The sequence below is a fragment of the Oncorhynchus keta genome, chromosome 29 (genome assembly GCF_023373465.1).
Source record: "Oncorhynchus keta strain PuntledgeMale-10-30-2019 chromosome 29, Oket_V2, whole genome shotgun sequence".
Classification (NCBI taxonomy): domain Eukaryota; kingdom Metazoa; phylum Chordata; class Actinopteri; order Salmoniformes; family Salmonidae; genus Oncorhynchus; species Oncorhynchus keta.
The window spans coordinates 29796399-29813720 of NC_068449.1; the positions used below are offsets into that span (position 1 = coordinate 29796399).

Here is a 17322-nt window from a genome sequence, read left to right on the forward strand (position 1 = left end):
TCTCACCAAAGTACATTCATCTCTAGGGGACAGAATGAGTCTCCTTCCTGAGCGGTATGACGGCTGCGTGGTCCCATGGTGTTCATACTTGCGTACTATTGTTTGTACAGATGAACGTGGTACCCTCAGGCATTTGGAAATTGCTCCCAAGGATGAACCAGACTTGTGGAGGTCCACAATTATTTTCTGGTCTTGGGTGATTTCTTTTGATTTTCCCATGATGTCAAGCAAAGAGGCACTGAGTTTGAAGGTAGGCATTTAAATACATCCACAGGTGCACCTCCAATTGACTCAAATTATGTCCATTAGCCTACCAGAAGTTTCTAAAGCCATGACATAATTTTCTGGAATATTCCAAGCTGTTTAAAAGGCACAGTCAATTTAGTGTATGTAAACTTCTGACCCACTGGAATTGTGATACGGTGAATTATAAGTGAAATAATCTGTCTGTAAACAATTGTTGGAAAAATTACTTGTGTAATTGTGTAAATTACATGCACAAAGTAGATGTCCTAAACGACTTGCCAAAACTATAGTTTGTTAACAGGAAATTTGTAGAGAGGTTGAAAAACGAGTTAATGACTAAAACCTAAGTGTATGTAAACTTCCAACTTCAACGCACACACACACACACACACACACACACACACACACACACACACACACACACACACGCCCAGTGTGTGTGTGTCCTGACCTCGGAGAGCATCTCGTACTGTCCCCGTCGGCCTAGGGCGATGGTCAGTAGGTCGTAGACCACAGAGGCACTCTGCAGGCTGATGATGCGGTCGCTGTTGTGCTCTGGAATCCTGCTCAGCACCGCATCTCTGTTGGCCTGCAGGGAGAACACACACATCATCATATATCACACACACAGTGACGGAGAAGAATAGAAAGAGGAGCTTGTGTGTGTGTGTGTGTGTGTGTGGTATTACTTTCCTCATGGTTACCAGAAATTCCCACAAGGATAGTATACAAGGAAAATTATCTGACGAGGACAAACGCTATTTTAAGCTTAGGGGTTAGAAGTTAGGGTCAGGATGAGGTTTAGGGAAAATAGGATTTTGAATGGAAATCAATTTTAGGTCCCCACAAGGATAGTAAAACATGTGGTGTGTGTGTGGTGAGGAGAAGAGTTGAAAGACAAGTGTTGTGTTTGACTGGGCAGAAAACAGGATGATTGGGGCCCCTGATTTTAAAAGCACCCATTAGAAGGGAAAAACTAACAGCATGGAAATCTAACACCCATTTAACTAATGGACCAAAGGAAAGAAAGATTTTTCAAAAAGTAGGCCTTCCAAACATGGACTTCAATGCATTGCTTTGCCTTGCTTTGCTTTGGGAGTGTGATGGGGAAACTCTACTGAATGAAACAGTTGGTGACTGAGAGAAAAAATAAATTCACTTTGAATGCATTAACATTTGAACAAAGGGATTTTGGTTGTTATTGTTGAAAAGGTGCGTGATCTGAAAGATTAATCAAACTGCCAGGATAGAGGGATAAAATACCTGTGTGTGTGTGTGTGTGTGTGTGTCTTACCATAGATTCACTGATCAGCAACAGGAGCAGGGCCTCTTCTGTGTTTTCCTGTGGACAAAACAGACTGAGGGGAGGGAAAGAGAGCGGGTGGGAGGAAGCAAAGATAGTAAGAGAGACAGAGTAAGAGAGACAGAGAGAGGAGACAAAGACAGTGAGGAGGGTGAACAGAGGGAGAAAAAGAGGAAAGAGGGAAATAGAAAGAGGGAGAGAAAGTTAGCAACCGATTGTAGAGAGAGTGCCTGAAAACCACCACTGTCAGCTCAGCTTGGTTCACAAGCCAGCGTAACATGGGGTTTTCATGTGTAGGTAAACTGCCTAGGAGTGTCACATTTTGCCAATGTAGATACACACAACCTCTTCCTAACCGAGTCAGTAATACCGACAGGTTTCAAGCAGACCACCATATTCCCTGTGCCCAAGAAAGCAAAGGTAACCTGGCTAAATGACTACCGCCCCGTAGCATTCAACACCATAGTGGCCACAAAGCTCATCACTAAGCTTAGGACCCTGGGACTAAACACCTCCCTCTGCAACTGGATCCAGGACTTCTTGATGGGCTGACCCCAGGTGGTATGGCTAGGCAACAACACACCTGCCACGCTGATCCTCAGCACTGGGCCCCTCAGGGGTGGGTTCTCAGTCCCCTCCTGTACTCCCTGTTAACCCACGACTGTGGCCAGGCATGACTCCAACACCATCATTAAATTTGCTGACGACACAACAGTGGTAGGCCTGATCACCTACAACAACGAGACCGCCTATAGAGAGGTCAGATAACTGGCAGTGAGGTGCCAGGACAACAACCTCTCCCTCAATGTGAGCAAGACAAAGGAGCTGATCGTGGACTACAGGAAAAGGATGGCCGAACACGCCCCCATTAACATCGACGGGGCTGCAGTGGAGCAGGTCGAGAGTTTCAAGTTCCTTGGTGTCCACATCACCAACAAACTATCATGGTCCAAACACACCAAGACAACACCTTTTCCCCCTCAGGAGACTGAAAATATTTGTCATGGGTGCCCCGATCCTCAAAAGGTTCTACAGCTGAGTCATCGAGGGCATCCTGGCCGGTTGCATCACCACCTGATATGGCAACTGCTCGGCATCCGACCATAAGGCGCTACAGAGGGTAATGTGTACGGACCAATACATCACTTTGGCCAACCATCCTGCCATCCAGGACCTAAATACTAGGCTGTGTCAGAGGAAGGCCCCAAAAAATTGTCAAAGACTCCAGTCACCCAAGTCATACACTGTTCTCTCTGCTACCACACGGCAAGCGGTACCGGAGCGCCAAGTCTAGGACCAAAACGCTCCTTAACAGCTTCTATCCTCAAGCCATAAGACTGCTGAACAATTAATCAAATGGCCACCTGGACTATTTACATTGACATCTCCACTTTGTATTTACACTGCTGCTACTCGCTGTTGGTTATCTTTGCAGTCTCTTCACCCCTGCCTACATGTACAAATTACCTCGACTAACCTGTACCCCCGCACATCGACTCAGTACCGGTACCCCCTGTATATAGTCTCGTTATTGTTATTTTATTGTGTTATCTTTTATACTTTAGTTAATTTAGTAAATATTTTCTTACATCTATTTCTTGAAGTGCATTGTTGGTTAAGGACTTGAAAGTAAGCATTTCACATGTTCTATTTGGTGCATAAAATCTGAAAAATTAAATTGGATTTGAATTGGCACATGGATTGTGTTATCTGTACACAGGCTAGTATTATGATCTGGACAGGACTTTTTAATGCAACACAATAGTGAAAAAGACCGGCAGAGCGAGAGGGAGAAGAGAGAGAGCCAGTAGACAGAAAGAGGTTGGTCCATACTTCTCTCCGGAGTAGACACGTGGCCGGCGGCTGAGTGCGTAGTCCTTGGTGTAGGGTGCTCCCTGGCGTAGTAGGGGGTCATCCAGGGGGGACTGGCTGGGAGGGTCCTCCAGAGGACTCCAGTAGCTCTGCTCACACATCCCCCTCAGCAGGATCTCTGCTAGCTGTCGCGCTATGGTCTACAAAAGGGAAACAGAACACACACACATATATAGTGTTACAGCACATGGGTGCACGTGCAGGCAAGCACACACACTCTTTCTCACACACACACACACACACACACACACACTAGGACCCACCATTCGTAAGTTCTGTGTGGTCCTGGTCTCTACAGCTCGGAGGATCTCCCGGAAGCGGCCCACTCCCCGGGTCAGGTTACTGTGGCAACAAAAATATCTTAAGTTTATGATCTGTCTCTAAAGTATGGAGGAATGTTCTGGAAATCTGAGTCCACAGATTATATACAGTACCAGTCAAAAATGTAGGACACACCTACTCATTCAAGGGGTTTTTCTTTATTTTTACTATTTTCTACATGGTATAATAATAGTGAAGACATCAAAACTATGAAATAACACACATGGATACATGTGGTAACCAGAAAAAGTATTGAACAAATCAAAATATAGTTTATAAATTAGGTTCTTCAAAGTTGCCACCCTGTGCCTTGACAGCTTTGCACAAGCTTGGCATTCTCTCAACCAGCTTCATGAGGTAGTCACCTGGAATTCGTTTGAATTAACAGGTGTGCCTTGTTAAATGTTAATTGGTGTAATTTCTTTAATTCATAATGCGTTTGAGCCAATCAGTTGTGTTGTGACAAGGTAGGGGTGGTATACAGAAGATAGCCCTTTTTGGTAAAAGACCAAGTCCATATTATGTAAAAAAAACAGCACAAATAAGCAAAGAGAACCGACAGTCCGTCATTACTTTAAAACATGAAGATCAGCAAATGCAGAACATTTCAAGAAAGTTCCTTCAAGTGCAGTCGCAAAAATCATCAAGCGCTATGATGAAACTGGCTCTCATGAGGACCGCCACAGAAAAGGAAGACCCAGAGTTACTTCTGCTGCAGAGGATAAGTTCATTAGTGTAACTGACAATTAACCTGCAAGTCTATGTCGTTGTGTTTTTTGTTTGAATTGTTCACGTGTTCGCTATGTGGGGGAAATGATAAGACAAGCCGAACTACGTGGCTAATAACTGTTGTAAATGGGGATCATTATCGTAGCAACACACCTTCGGAGTGAAGGCAATCCGGCGCTGCGTTAGCCAAGTTTTCATGTCTTCGGGTGTATTTCGTAAAGGCTAAAGTGTGTATGTTAGGATGGTAAACGTTATAATAACTAAGGATGAAGCGTGAATTCATGCCAGGAATAATAAGTGTTAAGTTTTGATTTCATCCCTTCTGTAATAAGCAGCAAATTAGGTATTTTTCCTTTATTCATGCGTTTAATCTGATACTGTTATAGCTCCAGTTAAACTGTTTATGTATGTTAGCACTTCAGAGTTATATCAAGCTAATAAGTCACTCGTAAGACAAGAAAGTTGTACGAGTGTGCTTAACTGTATTTTCATTTACGTTATAGTTCTCACGGTGTGACGAACCTCTGACTCGGTCTGCCGTATTCTCTCGCTTTGCTCATTTCCTTATTAGGATGCCGGTGGGCGGAGCCAGGAGGGACATGGGAAACACCTGGGCCCGGGTGTGTCCCAGGATAAATAGACCTCTTTCACATTCATTGGGAGACTCTCTCCACGCAGACACACTATTGTTTATTAGTACATCAGTTACCTTAATTAATAAATATATTTTGCTATTCCTTATCTCCACGTTGTCTGCCTTTTTGTTACGGGCTTCGAGCCGGTCCGTGACAACGGAATGAGACAATTCTGACTAAAACTACAGAATAAGTTCAAATCAAGTAACGGTTGTGCTCGTGGTTACTGGAGGGAGCTACAAATAGTTACAAACCTCAGAAATTGCATTCCAAATAAATGCTTCACAGAGTTCAAGTAACAGACACATCTCAACATCAACTGTTCAGATGAGACTGCGTGAATCAGGCCTTCATGGTTGAAATTCTGCAAATAAACCACTACTAAAGAACACCAATAATAAGAAGAGACTTGCTTGGTCCAAGAAATGGCAATGGATATTAGACCGGTGGAAATCCATCCTTTGGTCGGATGAGTCCAAATTTGAGACATTTGGTTCCAACCGCCGTGTCTTTGTGAGACGCAGAGTAGGTGAACGGATGAGCTCCTCATGTGTGGTTCCCACCATGAAGCATGGAGGTGGTGGTGTGATGGTGCTTTGCCTTTGACACTGTGTGTGATTTATTTAGAATTCAAGACACACTTAACCAGCATGGCTACCACAGCATCCTTCAGCAATACACCATAATATCTGGTTTGCGCTTAGTGGGACTATCCTTTGTTTTTCAACAGGACAATGACCCAACACACCTCCAGGCTGTGTAAGGGCCATTTGACCAAGGAGAGTGATGGAGTGCTGCATCAGATGACCTGGCCTCCAAAATCACCCGACCTCAACCCAATTGAGATGATATGGGATGAGTTGGACCGCAGAGTGAAGGAAAAGTGCTCAGCATATGTGGGAACTCCTTCAAGATCATTACATTTACATTACATTTAAGTCATTTAGCAGACGCTCTTATCCAGAGCGACTTACAAATTGGTGCATTCACCTTATGACATCCAGTGGAACAGCCACTTTACAATAGTGCATCTAAATCTTTTAGGGGGGGGTGAGAAGGATTACTTTATCCTATCCTAGGTATTCCTTAAAGAGGTGGGGTTTCAGGTGTCTCCGGAAGGTGGTGATTGACTCCGCTGTCCTGGCGTCGTGAGGGAGTGTGTTCCACCATTGGGGAGCCAGAGCAGCGAACAGTTTTGACTGGGCTGAGCGGGAACTGTACTTCCTCAGTGGTAGGGAGGCGAGCAGGCCAGAGGTGGATGAACGCAGTGCCCTTGTTTGGGTGTAGGGCCTGATCAGAGCCTGGAGGTACTGAGGTGCCGTTCCCCTCACAGCTCCGTAGGCAAGCACCATGGTCTTGTAGCGGATGCGAGCTTCAACTGGAAGCCAGTGGAGAGAGCGGAGGAGCGGGGTGACGTGAGAGAACTTGGGAAGGTTGAACACCAGACGGGCTGCGGCGTTCTGGATGAGTTGTAGGGGTTTAATGGCACAGGCAGGGAGCCCAGCCAACAGCGAGTTGCAGTAATCCAGACGGGAGATGACAAGTGCCTGGATTAGGACCTGCGCCGCTTCCTGTGTGAGGCAGGGTCGTACTCTGCGGATGTTGTAGAGCATGAACCTACAGGAACGGGCCACCGCCTTGATGTTAGTTGAGAACGACAGGGTGTTGTCCAGGATCACGCCAAGGTTCTTAGCGCTCTGGGAGGAGGACACAATGGAGTTGTCAACCGTGATGGCGAATTAGAAAAACATTCCTCATGAAGCTGGTTGAGAGAATGCCAAGAGTGTGCAAAACTGTCATCAAGGCAAAGGGTGGCTACTTTGAAGAATCCAAAATGTATTTGGATTTTGTAACACTTTTTTGGTTACATGATCCCATGTGTTATTTCATAGTTTTGATGTCTTCACTATTGTTCTACAATGTATAAAATAGTTAAAAAAAAATATATATAAAAAAACTTGAATAAGTAGGTGTCCAAACCTTTGACTGGTACTGTATAGTGGCGATAGTAGACACAGATGCTACACAGTGGCGATAGTAGACACAGATGCTACACAGTGGCGATAGTAGACACAGATGCTACACAGTGGCGATAGTAGACACAGATGCTACACAGTGGCGATAGTAGACACAGATGCTACACAGTGGCGATAGTAGACACAGATGCTACACAGTGGCGATAGTAGACACAGATGCTACACAGTGGCGATAGTAAACTCTGCAAAAAAAGAAACATATTTTTCAGGACCCTGTCTTTCAAAGATAATTCGTAAAAATCCAAATAACTTCACAGATCTTCATTGTAAAGGGTTTCAACACTAAACCATAAACAATTAATGAACATGAACCTGTGGAACGGTCGTTCGGACACTAAAGAGGCCTTTCTACTGACTCTGAAAGACACCAAAAGAAAAATGCCCAGGGTCCCTGCTCATCTGCGCGAATGTGCCTTAGGCATGCTGGAGGGAGACATGAGGACTGCAGATGTGACCAGGGCAATAAATTGCAATGTCCGTACTGTGAGATGCCTAATACAGCACTACAGGGAGTCAGGACGGACAGCTGATCGTCCTCGCAGTGACAACACCTGCACAGGATCGGTACATGCGAACATCACACCACAGGTACAGTATGGCAACAACAACTCCCCGAGTTACACCAGGAACGCACAATCCCTCCATCAGTGCTCAGACTGTCCGCAATAGGCTGAGAGAGGCTGGACTGAGGGCTTTTAGGCCTGTTGTAAGGCAGGTCCTCACCAGACATCACCGGCAACAACGTCACCTAAGGGCACAAACCCACTGTCGCTGGACCAGACAGGACTGGCAAAAAGGGCTCTTCACTGACGAGTCGTGGTTTTGTCTCACCAGGGGTGATGGTCGGATTCGTGTTTATCGTTGAAGGAATGAGCGTTACACCGAGGCCTATACTCTGGAGGAGATCGATTTGGAGGTGGAGGGTCCGTCATGGTCTGGGGCGGTGTGTCACAACATCATCGGACTGAGCTTGTTGTCATTGCAGGTAATCTCCATTCTGTGCGTTACAGGGAAGACATCCTCCTCCCTCATGTGGTACCCTTCCTGCAGGCTCATCTTGACATGACCCTCCAGCATGACAATGCCACCAGCCATACTGCTCGTTCTGTCTGTGATTTCCTGAATGACAGGAATGTCAGTGTTCTGCTATGGCCAGCAAAGAGCCCGGATCTCAATCCTATTGAGCACGTCTGGGACCTGTTGGATCGGAGGGTGAGGGCTAGGGCCATTCCCCGAAGAAATGTCTGGGAACTTGCAGGTGCCTTGGTGGGAGAGTGGGGTAACATCTCACAGCAAGAACTGGAAAATCTGGTACAGTCCATGAGGAGGAAATTCACACCAGATAGTGACTGTTACTTTTGATTTTGACCCCCCTTTGGTAAGGGACACATGATTCCATTTCTGTTAGTCACATGTCTGTGGAACTTGTTCAGTTTATGTCTCAGTTGTTGAATCTTGTTATGTTCATACAAATATTTAAGTATGCTGAAAATAAACGCAGTTGACAGTTTCTTTTTTTTGCTGAGTTTATAGTGGTGATAGTAGATAGATGATATATAGTGGTGATCGTGTGGATACATATTGTACCCCTGTCGGATACAGACCAAGCAGAAAATAGATTATTCTGAGAAAATCTCTGTTCTCAGAATTATAGACCTGTACAAACAAGCAATAAAAAAAAAAATCTAAAGATTTCCTATAAATACTGTGAATATGCCCACATCAGTGTGTGTGTCACTGAGCTGAGGGAGTCAGTTGATGGTAGGTGTCAATACCCTGGCTCAACACTTCTCTATGGATCAGACACACAGCAATACTGACACACCTACTCAGCTAACACTCACCCGCTGAACTGACAACACACACACACCTTTCACATGCATTCTCTGACTGCATCACACCATCATGGGATGGTGTTTATGTGCGTAACGCAAGAAAGTATCTTATGTGCCCGTGAGCATGTTGTTGATGAGTCACACTGTAACTTTGGAGAGCTGCTGACTAGGGTTCAGATCAGAGTGCTAAACTGCCCGGTAACACCAGACGAGAGAGCTCCAAGCGGCTCCTCTCCTCCCCCATCTCCCTGTCCCAATGACCAAATAGAAGAGAGGGGCAGAAAACGGTATACAGCCCCAGGCTACGGAGGTGGAAACGCAAATCGAAGCAGAAAAATGCTGAATAAATAGCTCCATCTAAATGTGTGGTGAACAGGGGGTGATGCTGGGAAAGAGAGAGCAAAGTGTCAGCATCACTTACTGACTGTCACATCTCTGTAGAGCTAACCGATAGCTTGACCACCGCTCACACTAGAACCCCAATGTACACTTCTGAAGGGGTCATGTACAGCCGCTAAGCTAGCTTTGGTTTTGGTTGATCGTCTTTGTGTGTGTGTGTGTGTGTGTGTGTGTGGCATGAGTAAACTAGGCAATTTCTTATAGTGTGTGTTAATGTGGTGGGTAGGTTTTGCAGTCTTTCATTGGTCAGCTTGGCCCAGCTGTTCATTACATGGGAGTACATCAGAATCATTGGTGGCTTGTGTGTGTGTTGTGTGTAACGTGGTGGTGCGTATGGGTTTGTAAATGAGGGCATCATCACATGCTTAATTCGTATTTGCTGTCAGGCCTCATTTTCATAAATCAACTCAAATCAATGTAGCACTGACAGTAAGGAGATAGGCAGGAAGGAATGCGTGTGTGGCTTGATTTGATAATAAGAAGTGAGGAAGCACAGACCAAGTATTCATCCCAAATAGCAACCTATTCCCCATGTAGTGCACAAATTTTGACCAGGGCCCACAGGCCTCTTCACTATATAGGGTACCATCTGGGACTCACCCCTTGCATCCATCCAGTTGGTTCATTTGTACGCTAGACAAACTCTTATCCAACCAATCAAACCTTTCCCCGTTGGAAATCAGAAATCACTCCCTGACCAAGGACAAGATGCATCAGATTTCACAACAAGACAATCTGTTCTATTTAACATGACACTTCAATAAATGCATATTACTAAAAAGGCATAGTTTGAAGAATTGGCTTGGTCCATGCCCAGTCACAAATGCCTCCTCCTCATGAACTACAACACATTTATTTTACCATTCCGATCCGACAAACTCTACGAGCAGAGAGAGCAGCACGAGATTCACAGGCAGGAACGCTGCTGCATTATTCATGAGCTTAGCAGACACCTTTAGCCACAGAAAATTACCGCTACTCTCAGCCTACACATTAGCCATGTACGCAGCTGGCTATTTACTGAAGACGTTTCCTTTTTAGCGTTGGCATTCTCGAGGATAGGAAAAGCACCTTCCCACTTGAAATAATGTGGGAACTGTGTGTGGACTGTGTGAGAGATTTGTACGTAGGGTGTTTTTATGTAGTGTATATGTCTTTATACCACTATACCAGTGTGTGTGTCCCAAGTTGTTTCATTAGTGAGAGTGAGAGAGGGAGAGAGCTGTGTGGAGGGGGAGGCTGAGTGTAGGTGAAGATATGTAGCTTTCAACATGAAAGAGACACTGTGTTGCATCATCTATTAACTATTAGCTTCAGCAGCAGCCTTTTCTTTTTATCTCTTCTCTCGTGCTTTGAAGTGGGAAACAGTTCTCTCTATTTTCCTTGGGAAAAATCGACCTTGCTCTAGAACAGTGTCTGTGTACCAAATGGCACCCTATTCCCTATATACAGTAGTGCACTACATTTGGACCAGAGCCCTATGGGCCCTCATCAAAAGTAGTGCACTATAGCGGGTATAATGTGCCCTTTGGGACACAGCCAGTGTTTCCCAGGCAGACTGTGGTAAGGATGGGTCCTCCCAGGAGAACCAACCAGTCCAAATGGTTGCTTGAGGAGAATTTAATATGTAGCTGTATTAAAATGAGAAGATCAAGTTCCGCATAACTTCCATGAGAGATAAATAATTAATGTATGGGAATTGGCAATAGCAAAAAGAGCGATTAAGAAAAGGGTTGATAATGGTGTGCATTCTAAATTGCACAATTATCTCTTTAAAGTGCATTACTTTCAACCAGAACCCTATAGGCTCTTGGCCATTGAGCTCTAAGCATGCTGGGATAGTGGAGGTCATGTCGTCAGTATGGGGGCGGAGCTACGAAAAGGAAGAGGTCATCATCCACCTTCAGGTCTGATTGAAACAAAGCCAGCACACGCACACACAGCCAGCCAGCCAGCCAGCCAGCCAGCCAGCACACGCACTCACTCACTCACTCACTCACTCACTCACTCACTCACTCACTCACTCACTCACTCACTCACTCACAGCACACGCGCGCACACTCAGCCAACACACACACACACACAGCCAGCACGAGCACACACGCGCACAGCCAGCCAGCACGCGCACTCAGCCAGCCAGCCAGCCAGCACGCGCACTCAGCCAGCCAGCCAGCACGCGCACTCAGCCAGCCAGCCAGCACGCGCACACACCCAGCCAGCCAGCCAGCACGCAGCACTCAGCCAGCAGCCAGCCAGCCAGCCAGCCAGCACGCGCACTCAGCCAGCCAGCCAAGCAGCACGCGCACTCAGCCAGCCAGCCAGCCAGCACGCCCAATCAGTCAGCCAGCCAGCCAGCCAGCACGCGCACTCAGCCAGCCAGCCAGCCAGCACGCAGCCAGCCAGCCAGCCAGCCAGCCAGCGCGCACTCAGCCAGCCAGCCAGCCAGCCAGCACGCGCACTCAGCCAGCCAGCCAGCCAGCCAGCACGCACGCACTCAGCCAGCCAGCCAGCCAGCACGCGCACTCAGCCAGCCAGCCAGCACACTCAGCCAGCCAGCCAGCACGCGCACTCAGCCAGCCAGCCAGCCAGCGCACGCCAGCCAGCCAGCCAGCCAGCCAGCACGCGCACTCAGCCAGCCAGCCAGCCAGCCCGCCAGCCAGCCAGCCAGCCAGCAGCCAGCCAGCCAGCCAGCCAGCACGCGCACTCCAGCCAGCCAGCCAGCCAGCCAGCACGCGCACTCAGCCACCAGCCAGCCAGCCAGCACGCCACGCAGCCAGCCAGCCAGCCAGCACGCGCACTCAGCCAGCCAGCCAGCCAGCACGCGCACTCAGCCAGCCAGCCAGCCAGCCAGCACACGCACTCAGCACACTCACTCACTCACTCACTCAGCACTCACTCACAGCCAGCCAGCCAGCACGCGCACTCACCAGCCAGCACACCAGCGCGCACACAGCCAGCCAGCCAGCCAGCCAGCACGCGCAGCCAGCCAGCACCAGCACGCGCACTCAGCCAGCCAGCCAGCACGCGCACTCAGCCAGCCAGCCAGCACGCGCACTCAGCCAGCCAGCCAGCACGCGCACTCAGCCAGCCAGCCAGCCAGCACGCGCACTCAGCCAGCCAGCCAGCCAGCACGCGCACTCAGCCAGCCAGCCAGCCAGCCAGCACGCGCACTCAGCCAGCCAGCCAGCCAGCACGCGCACTCAGCCAGCCAGCAAGCCAGCACGCGCACTCAGCCAGCCAGCCAGCCAGCACGCCCAATCAGTCCCAGCCAGCCAGCCAGCCACTCAGCCAGCCAGCCAGCCAGCACGCGCACTCAGCCAGCCAGCCAGCCAGCGCACTCAGCGCACCAGCCAGCCAGCCAGCCAGCCAGCCAGCACACGCGCACTCAGCCAGCCAGCAGCCAGCAGCCAGCCAGCCAGCCAGCACGCGCACTCCAGCCAGCCAGCACGCGCACTCAGCCAGCCAGCCAGCCAGCACGCGCACTCAGCCAGCCAGCCAGCCAGCAGCACTCAGCCAGCCAGCCAGCACGCCAGCCAGCCAGCACGCACTCAGCCAGCAGCCAGCACGCGCACTCAGCCAGCCAGCCAGCACGCGCACTCAGCCAGCCAGCCAGCACGCGCACTCAGCCAGCCAGCCAGCCAGCACGCGCACTCAGCCAGCCAGCCAGCCAGCCAGCACGCGCACTCAGCCAGCCAGCCAGCACGCGCACTCAGCCAGCCAGCCAGCCAGCGCGCACTCAGCCAGCCAGCCAGCACGCGCACTCAGCCAGCCAGCCAGCCAGCACGCGCACTCAGCCAGCCAGCCAGCACGCGCACTCAGCCAGCCAGCCAGCACGCGCACTCAGCCAGCCAGCCAGCACGCGCACTCAGCCAGCCAGCCAGCCAGCACGCGCACTCAGCCAGCCAGCCAGCCAGCACTCAGCCAGCCAGCCAGCCAGCCAGCCAGCACGCGCACTCAGCCAGCCAGCACGCGCACTCAGCCAGCCAGCACGCGCACTCAGCCAGCCAGCACGCGCACTCAGCCAGCCAGCACGCGCACTCAGCCAGCCAGCACGCGCACTCAGCCAGCCAGCACGCGCACTCAGCCAGCCAGCACGCGCACTCAGCCAGCCAGCACGCGCACTCAGCCAGCCAGCACGCGCACTCAGCCAGCCAGCACGCGCACTCAGCCAGCCAGCACGCGCACTCAGCCAGCCAGCACGCGCACTCAGCCAGCCAGCACGCGCACTCAGCCAGCCAGCACGCGCACTCAGCCAGCCAGCACGCGCACTCAGCCAGCCAGCACGCGCACTCAGCCAGCCAGCACGCGCACTCAGCCAGCCAGCACGCGCACTCAGCCAGCCAGCACGCGCACTCAGCCAGCCAGCACGCGCACTCAGCCAGCCAGCACGCGCACTCAGCCAGCCAGCACGCGCACTCAGCCAGCCAGCACGTGCACGCAGCCAGCCAGCACGCGCACGCAGCCAGCACACTTTCATATCATAAGATCTAGATAGTCACACACACTACTTCTCTAACCTACAGGGAAGCTAACCGGCAGGTACCAAACTATGGCTAACTAGATCAAACCACAGCAGCTATGGACCCTGTCTCAAATCCCATGTTCAAGCCATTGAGCCTGCTGAGTCCAATCACTCTTCTTCAGGCAGGCTTGAGGCTTAGCATTTTGGCTTTGAGCTGCAAGTCAACCTGAGTCTCTATGGTACTACAAGGGCATTCATCTCTATGGGGGCTGAGGGGCAGAGAGGAGTGGAGGAATACCTACCATCTGTCCTGAGACAAATGGACCCTTGGATTGGATGAAAGAGTGTGGAGCAGAGAGGGAAGAGTGACAGTGGAGCAGCAACACACACAGTGGGTTAGTGATGATTATTACCAGCCTAGATGTAGGTGTATTCCACACACATGCCCACAAACACGCCCACAAACACACCCACTGTCTCTCTCAGACACAACACACGCTCTCTCCTACCCGTTTTTAAAGTGGATGACATGTGCCCTCTGAAGTCCAGTCTCCAGGAAGTATCCCAGCTCCTGTTCCTGTGCCACTGGGCCTGGCTTTGGACTGCGGTTCTGCATCCCCGCACTGAGGGCCTGAAACACACAAAACAGACCTGAGAACACACAGCACAGGCAACACACTGGTCTAGGAACAGTCTGCTGTGAACGCTTGAAGACGCAGAGAACAAAGTCAGCCGAGTGTTCACACTGGGCATCAACAATAGATTATCACACTGTATACACAATACATAAAATCAGCCTGCAACGCTCCAATCAGAGAGATAAGAAAACACAACCAAGACAACATGAGGTAATAATAGGACTAGAAGGAAAGAGAGAAGAGGAGAGGAGAGTGGGCAGATTGAAGAACCTTGGCTGCTCCTCTCTTCTCACCATCCCTCTCCTCCCCCTCCTATCCCTGTCCTCTCCCTATTTTCTCTCCATCAGTCCAACCAGACGGGCCCCATTGTGTTCCAACTCTTCTCTCATCCCTGTCTGTCAAACAGATGAAATCATTTCATCCAGCAGCAGGTAGCTAGTGTCCTCACAGTACCTTGAGAGAGCGAGAGCGAGAGCGAGAGACACACACACAGAGAGAAAGAGAGAGAGAGACACAGAGAGAAAGAGAGAGAGACACACAGAGACACACAGACAGAGACACACAGACAGAGACACACAGAGACAGACACACAGAGACAGACACACAGAGACAGACAGACAGGACAGACAGGACAGACAGACAGGACAGACAGACAGGACAGACAGACAGGACAGACAGACAGGACAGACAGAGCGCTCAGAGCAGCCTGGCCTTATGTAAGCCAAAAGAACAGAGTAGAGCAGAACAAAGCGGCACTAGCCTGGTTCTGTGGAGATGAGGAGGAGTGATAGATAGCACTACAGCCAGGTGTTTATCTAGGGCCTGTTGCCCTATTCATCTCCTGGGTGTTGTACCAGTGTCTCTCTGCATGCTGTATGGAATCAGCTGCTGGTTCAGTTACAGGGAGGCAGAGGGGGAGGGGGGGTCTATTTGGGGGAGTGAATCGATGCCACTAGATTAGAGTTTCAATATTGAATTCAAATAGCCGATACAGTTTCATGACATTTTGGAGCAACAACACAGCTCTATCCAGAGGCTTGGTCACTAAAATGACACCATGAGCCCAAAATGGGCCAAATGAGTCAACTAAGGACACAGGCCATCATGTTTTTTTTAAATATTTTGTTAGAGAAGACTCAGTTGTCACATTTTGTCGAGTCATCACTTGCCATTAAGAATCCCATTCTGAATGTCTTGGCACTCAATGTTTAGAAAGAATTTCATATTTGCATCTTGTTTTTGTAAACAGCATCATTCATACATGGATTTATGGCACAGTGGACATCATTCAGAATGAGATTCTGATGTAATATGAGTTTGTTTGGGATTGTTTTGGAGCGTTTTCACCAAGCTTTAGACACATTTTCATAATGCATTGTAGTCAATGGCAAGTGATGACTCCGCAAAATGTGACAAACTATTTTATCTGTGACAAGCCAGAATATGGGGGAGCAAGAGCGAGAAAGAGAGACAGAGAAGAAGAACCAGAGCATTGTCTGCTTCATTTCCCATATACAGGGGACTGGAAATGATGCAGACAATTACATTGATGGAAGCACAAATCTGTAATATTAAAGCTAATATTAATATTAAAGCCATCCTCTAAATTAAAAAAAATAAATATATATATATATATAAAACAGCACCCAGAAAGAGAGAAAACAACTGTAGGGGAAAAAGTTGAGTTGGGCATCTCCGGCGCGGCCCACGCTTGGATTGCGTCCTACCTGACAGGTCGCTCCTACCAGGTGGCGTGGCGAGAATCTGTCTCCTCACCACGCGCTCTCACCACTGGTGTCCCCCAGGGCTCTGTTCTAGGCCCTCTCCTATTCTCGCTATACACCAAGTCACTTGGCTCTGTCATAACCTCACATGGTCTCTCCTATCATTGCTATGCAGACGACACACAATTAATCTTCTCCTTTCCCCCTTCTGATGACCAGGTGGCGAATCGCATCTCTGGCAGACATATCAGTGTGGATGACGGATCACCACCTCAAGCTGAACCTCGGCAAGACGGAGCTGCTCTTCCTCCCGGGGAAGGACTGCCCGTTCCATGATCTCGCCATCACGGTTGACAACTCCATTGTGTCCTCCTCCCAGAGCGCTAAGAACCTTGGCGTGATCCAACTAACATCAAGGCGGTGGCCCGTTCCTGTAGGTTCATGCTCTACAACATCCGCAGAGTACGACACTGCCTCACACAGGAAACGGCGCAGGTCCTAATCCAGGCACTTGTCATCTCCCGTCTGGATTACTGCAACTCGCTGTTGGCTGGGCTCCCTGCCTGTGCCATTAAACCCCTACAACTCATCCACTCTGGTGTTCAACCTTCCCAAGTTCTCTCACGTCACCCCGCTCCTCCGCTCTCTCCACTGGCTTCCAGTTGAAGCTCGCATCCGCTACAAGACCATGGTGCTTGCCTACGGAGCTGTGAGGGGAACGGCACCTCAGTACCTCCAGGCTCTGATCAGGCCCTACACCCAAACAAGGGCACTGCGTTCATCCACCTCTGGCCTGCTCGCCTCCCTACCACTGAGGAAGTACAGTTCCCGCTCAGCCCAGTCAAAACTGTTCGCTGCTCTGGCCCCCAATGGTGGAACAAACTCCCTCACGACGCCAGGACAGCGGAGTCAATCACCACCTTCCGGAGACACCTGAAACCCCACCTCTTTAAGGAATACCTAGGATAGGATAAGTAATCCTTCTCCCCCCTTTAAGATTTAGATGCACTATTGTAAAGTGGCTGTTCCACTGGATGTCATAAGGTGAATGCACCAATTTGTAAGTCGCTCTGGATAAGAGCGTCTGCTAAATGACTTAAATGTAATGTAAATGTAAAAACA

General features: G+C 49.5%; 1 protein-coding gene across 3 annotated transcripts in view; it reads right to left on the reverse strand.

The window, feature by feature from the left end:
• ttc7b (tetratricopeptide repeat domain 7B) overlaps window positions 1–17322 on the reverse strand; it is a 64196-nt gene that overhangs the window by 32689 nt on the left and 14185 nt on the right. For all 3 annotated transcript variants that reach the window (XM_035743228.2, XM_035743227.2, XM_052486411.1), the window contains exons 5-9: window positions 14348–14469; window positions 3685–3763; window positions 3383–3561; window positions 1541–1604; window positions 698–835 (exon numbers count right to left, since the gene is read on the reverse strand). In XM_035743228.2, coding sequence (XP_035599121.1) covers window positions 698–835; window positions 1541–1604; window positions 3383–3561; window positions 3685–3763; window positions 14348–14469 — 582 coding nt within the window. The remainder of the gene's footprint in view (window positions 1–697; window positions 836–1540; window positions 1605–3382; window positions 3562–3684; window positions 3764–14347; window positions 14470–17322) is intronic.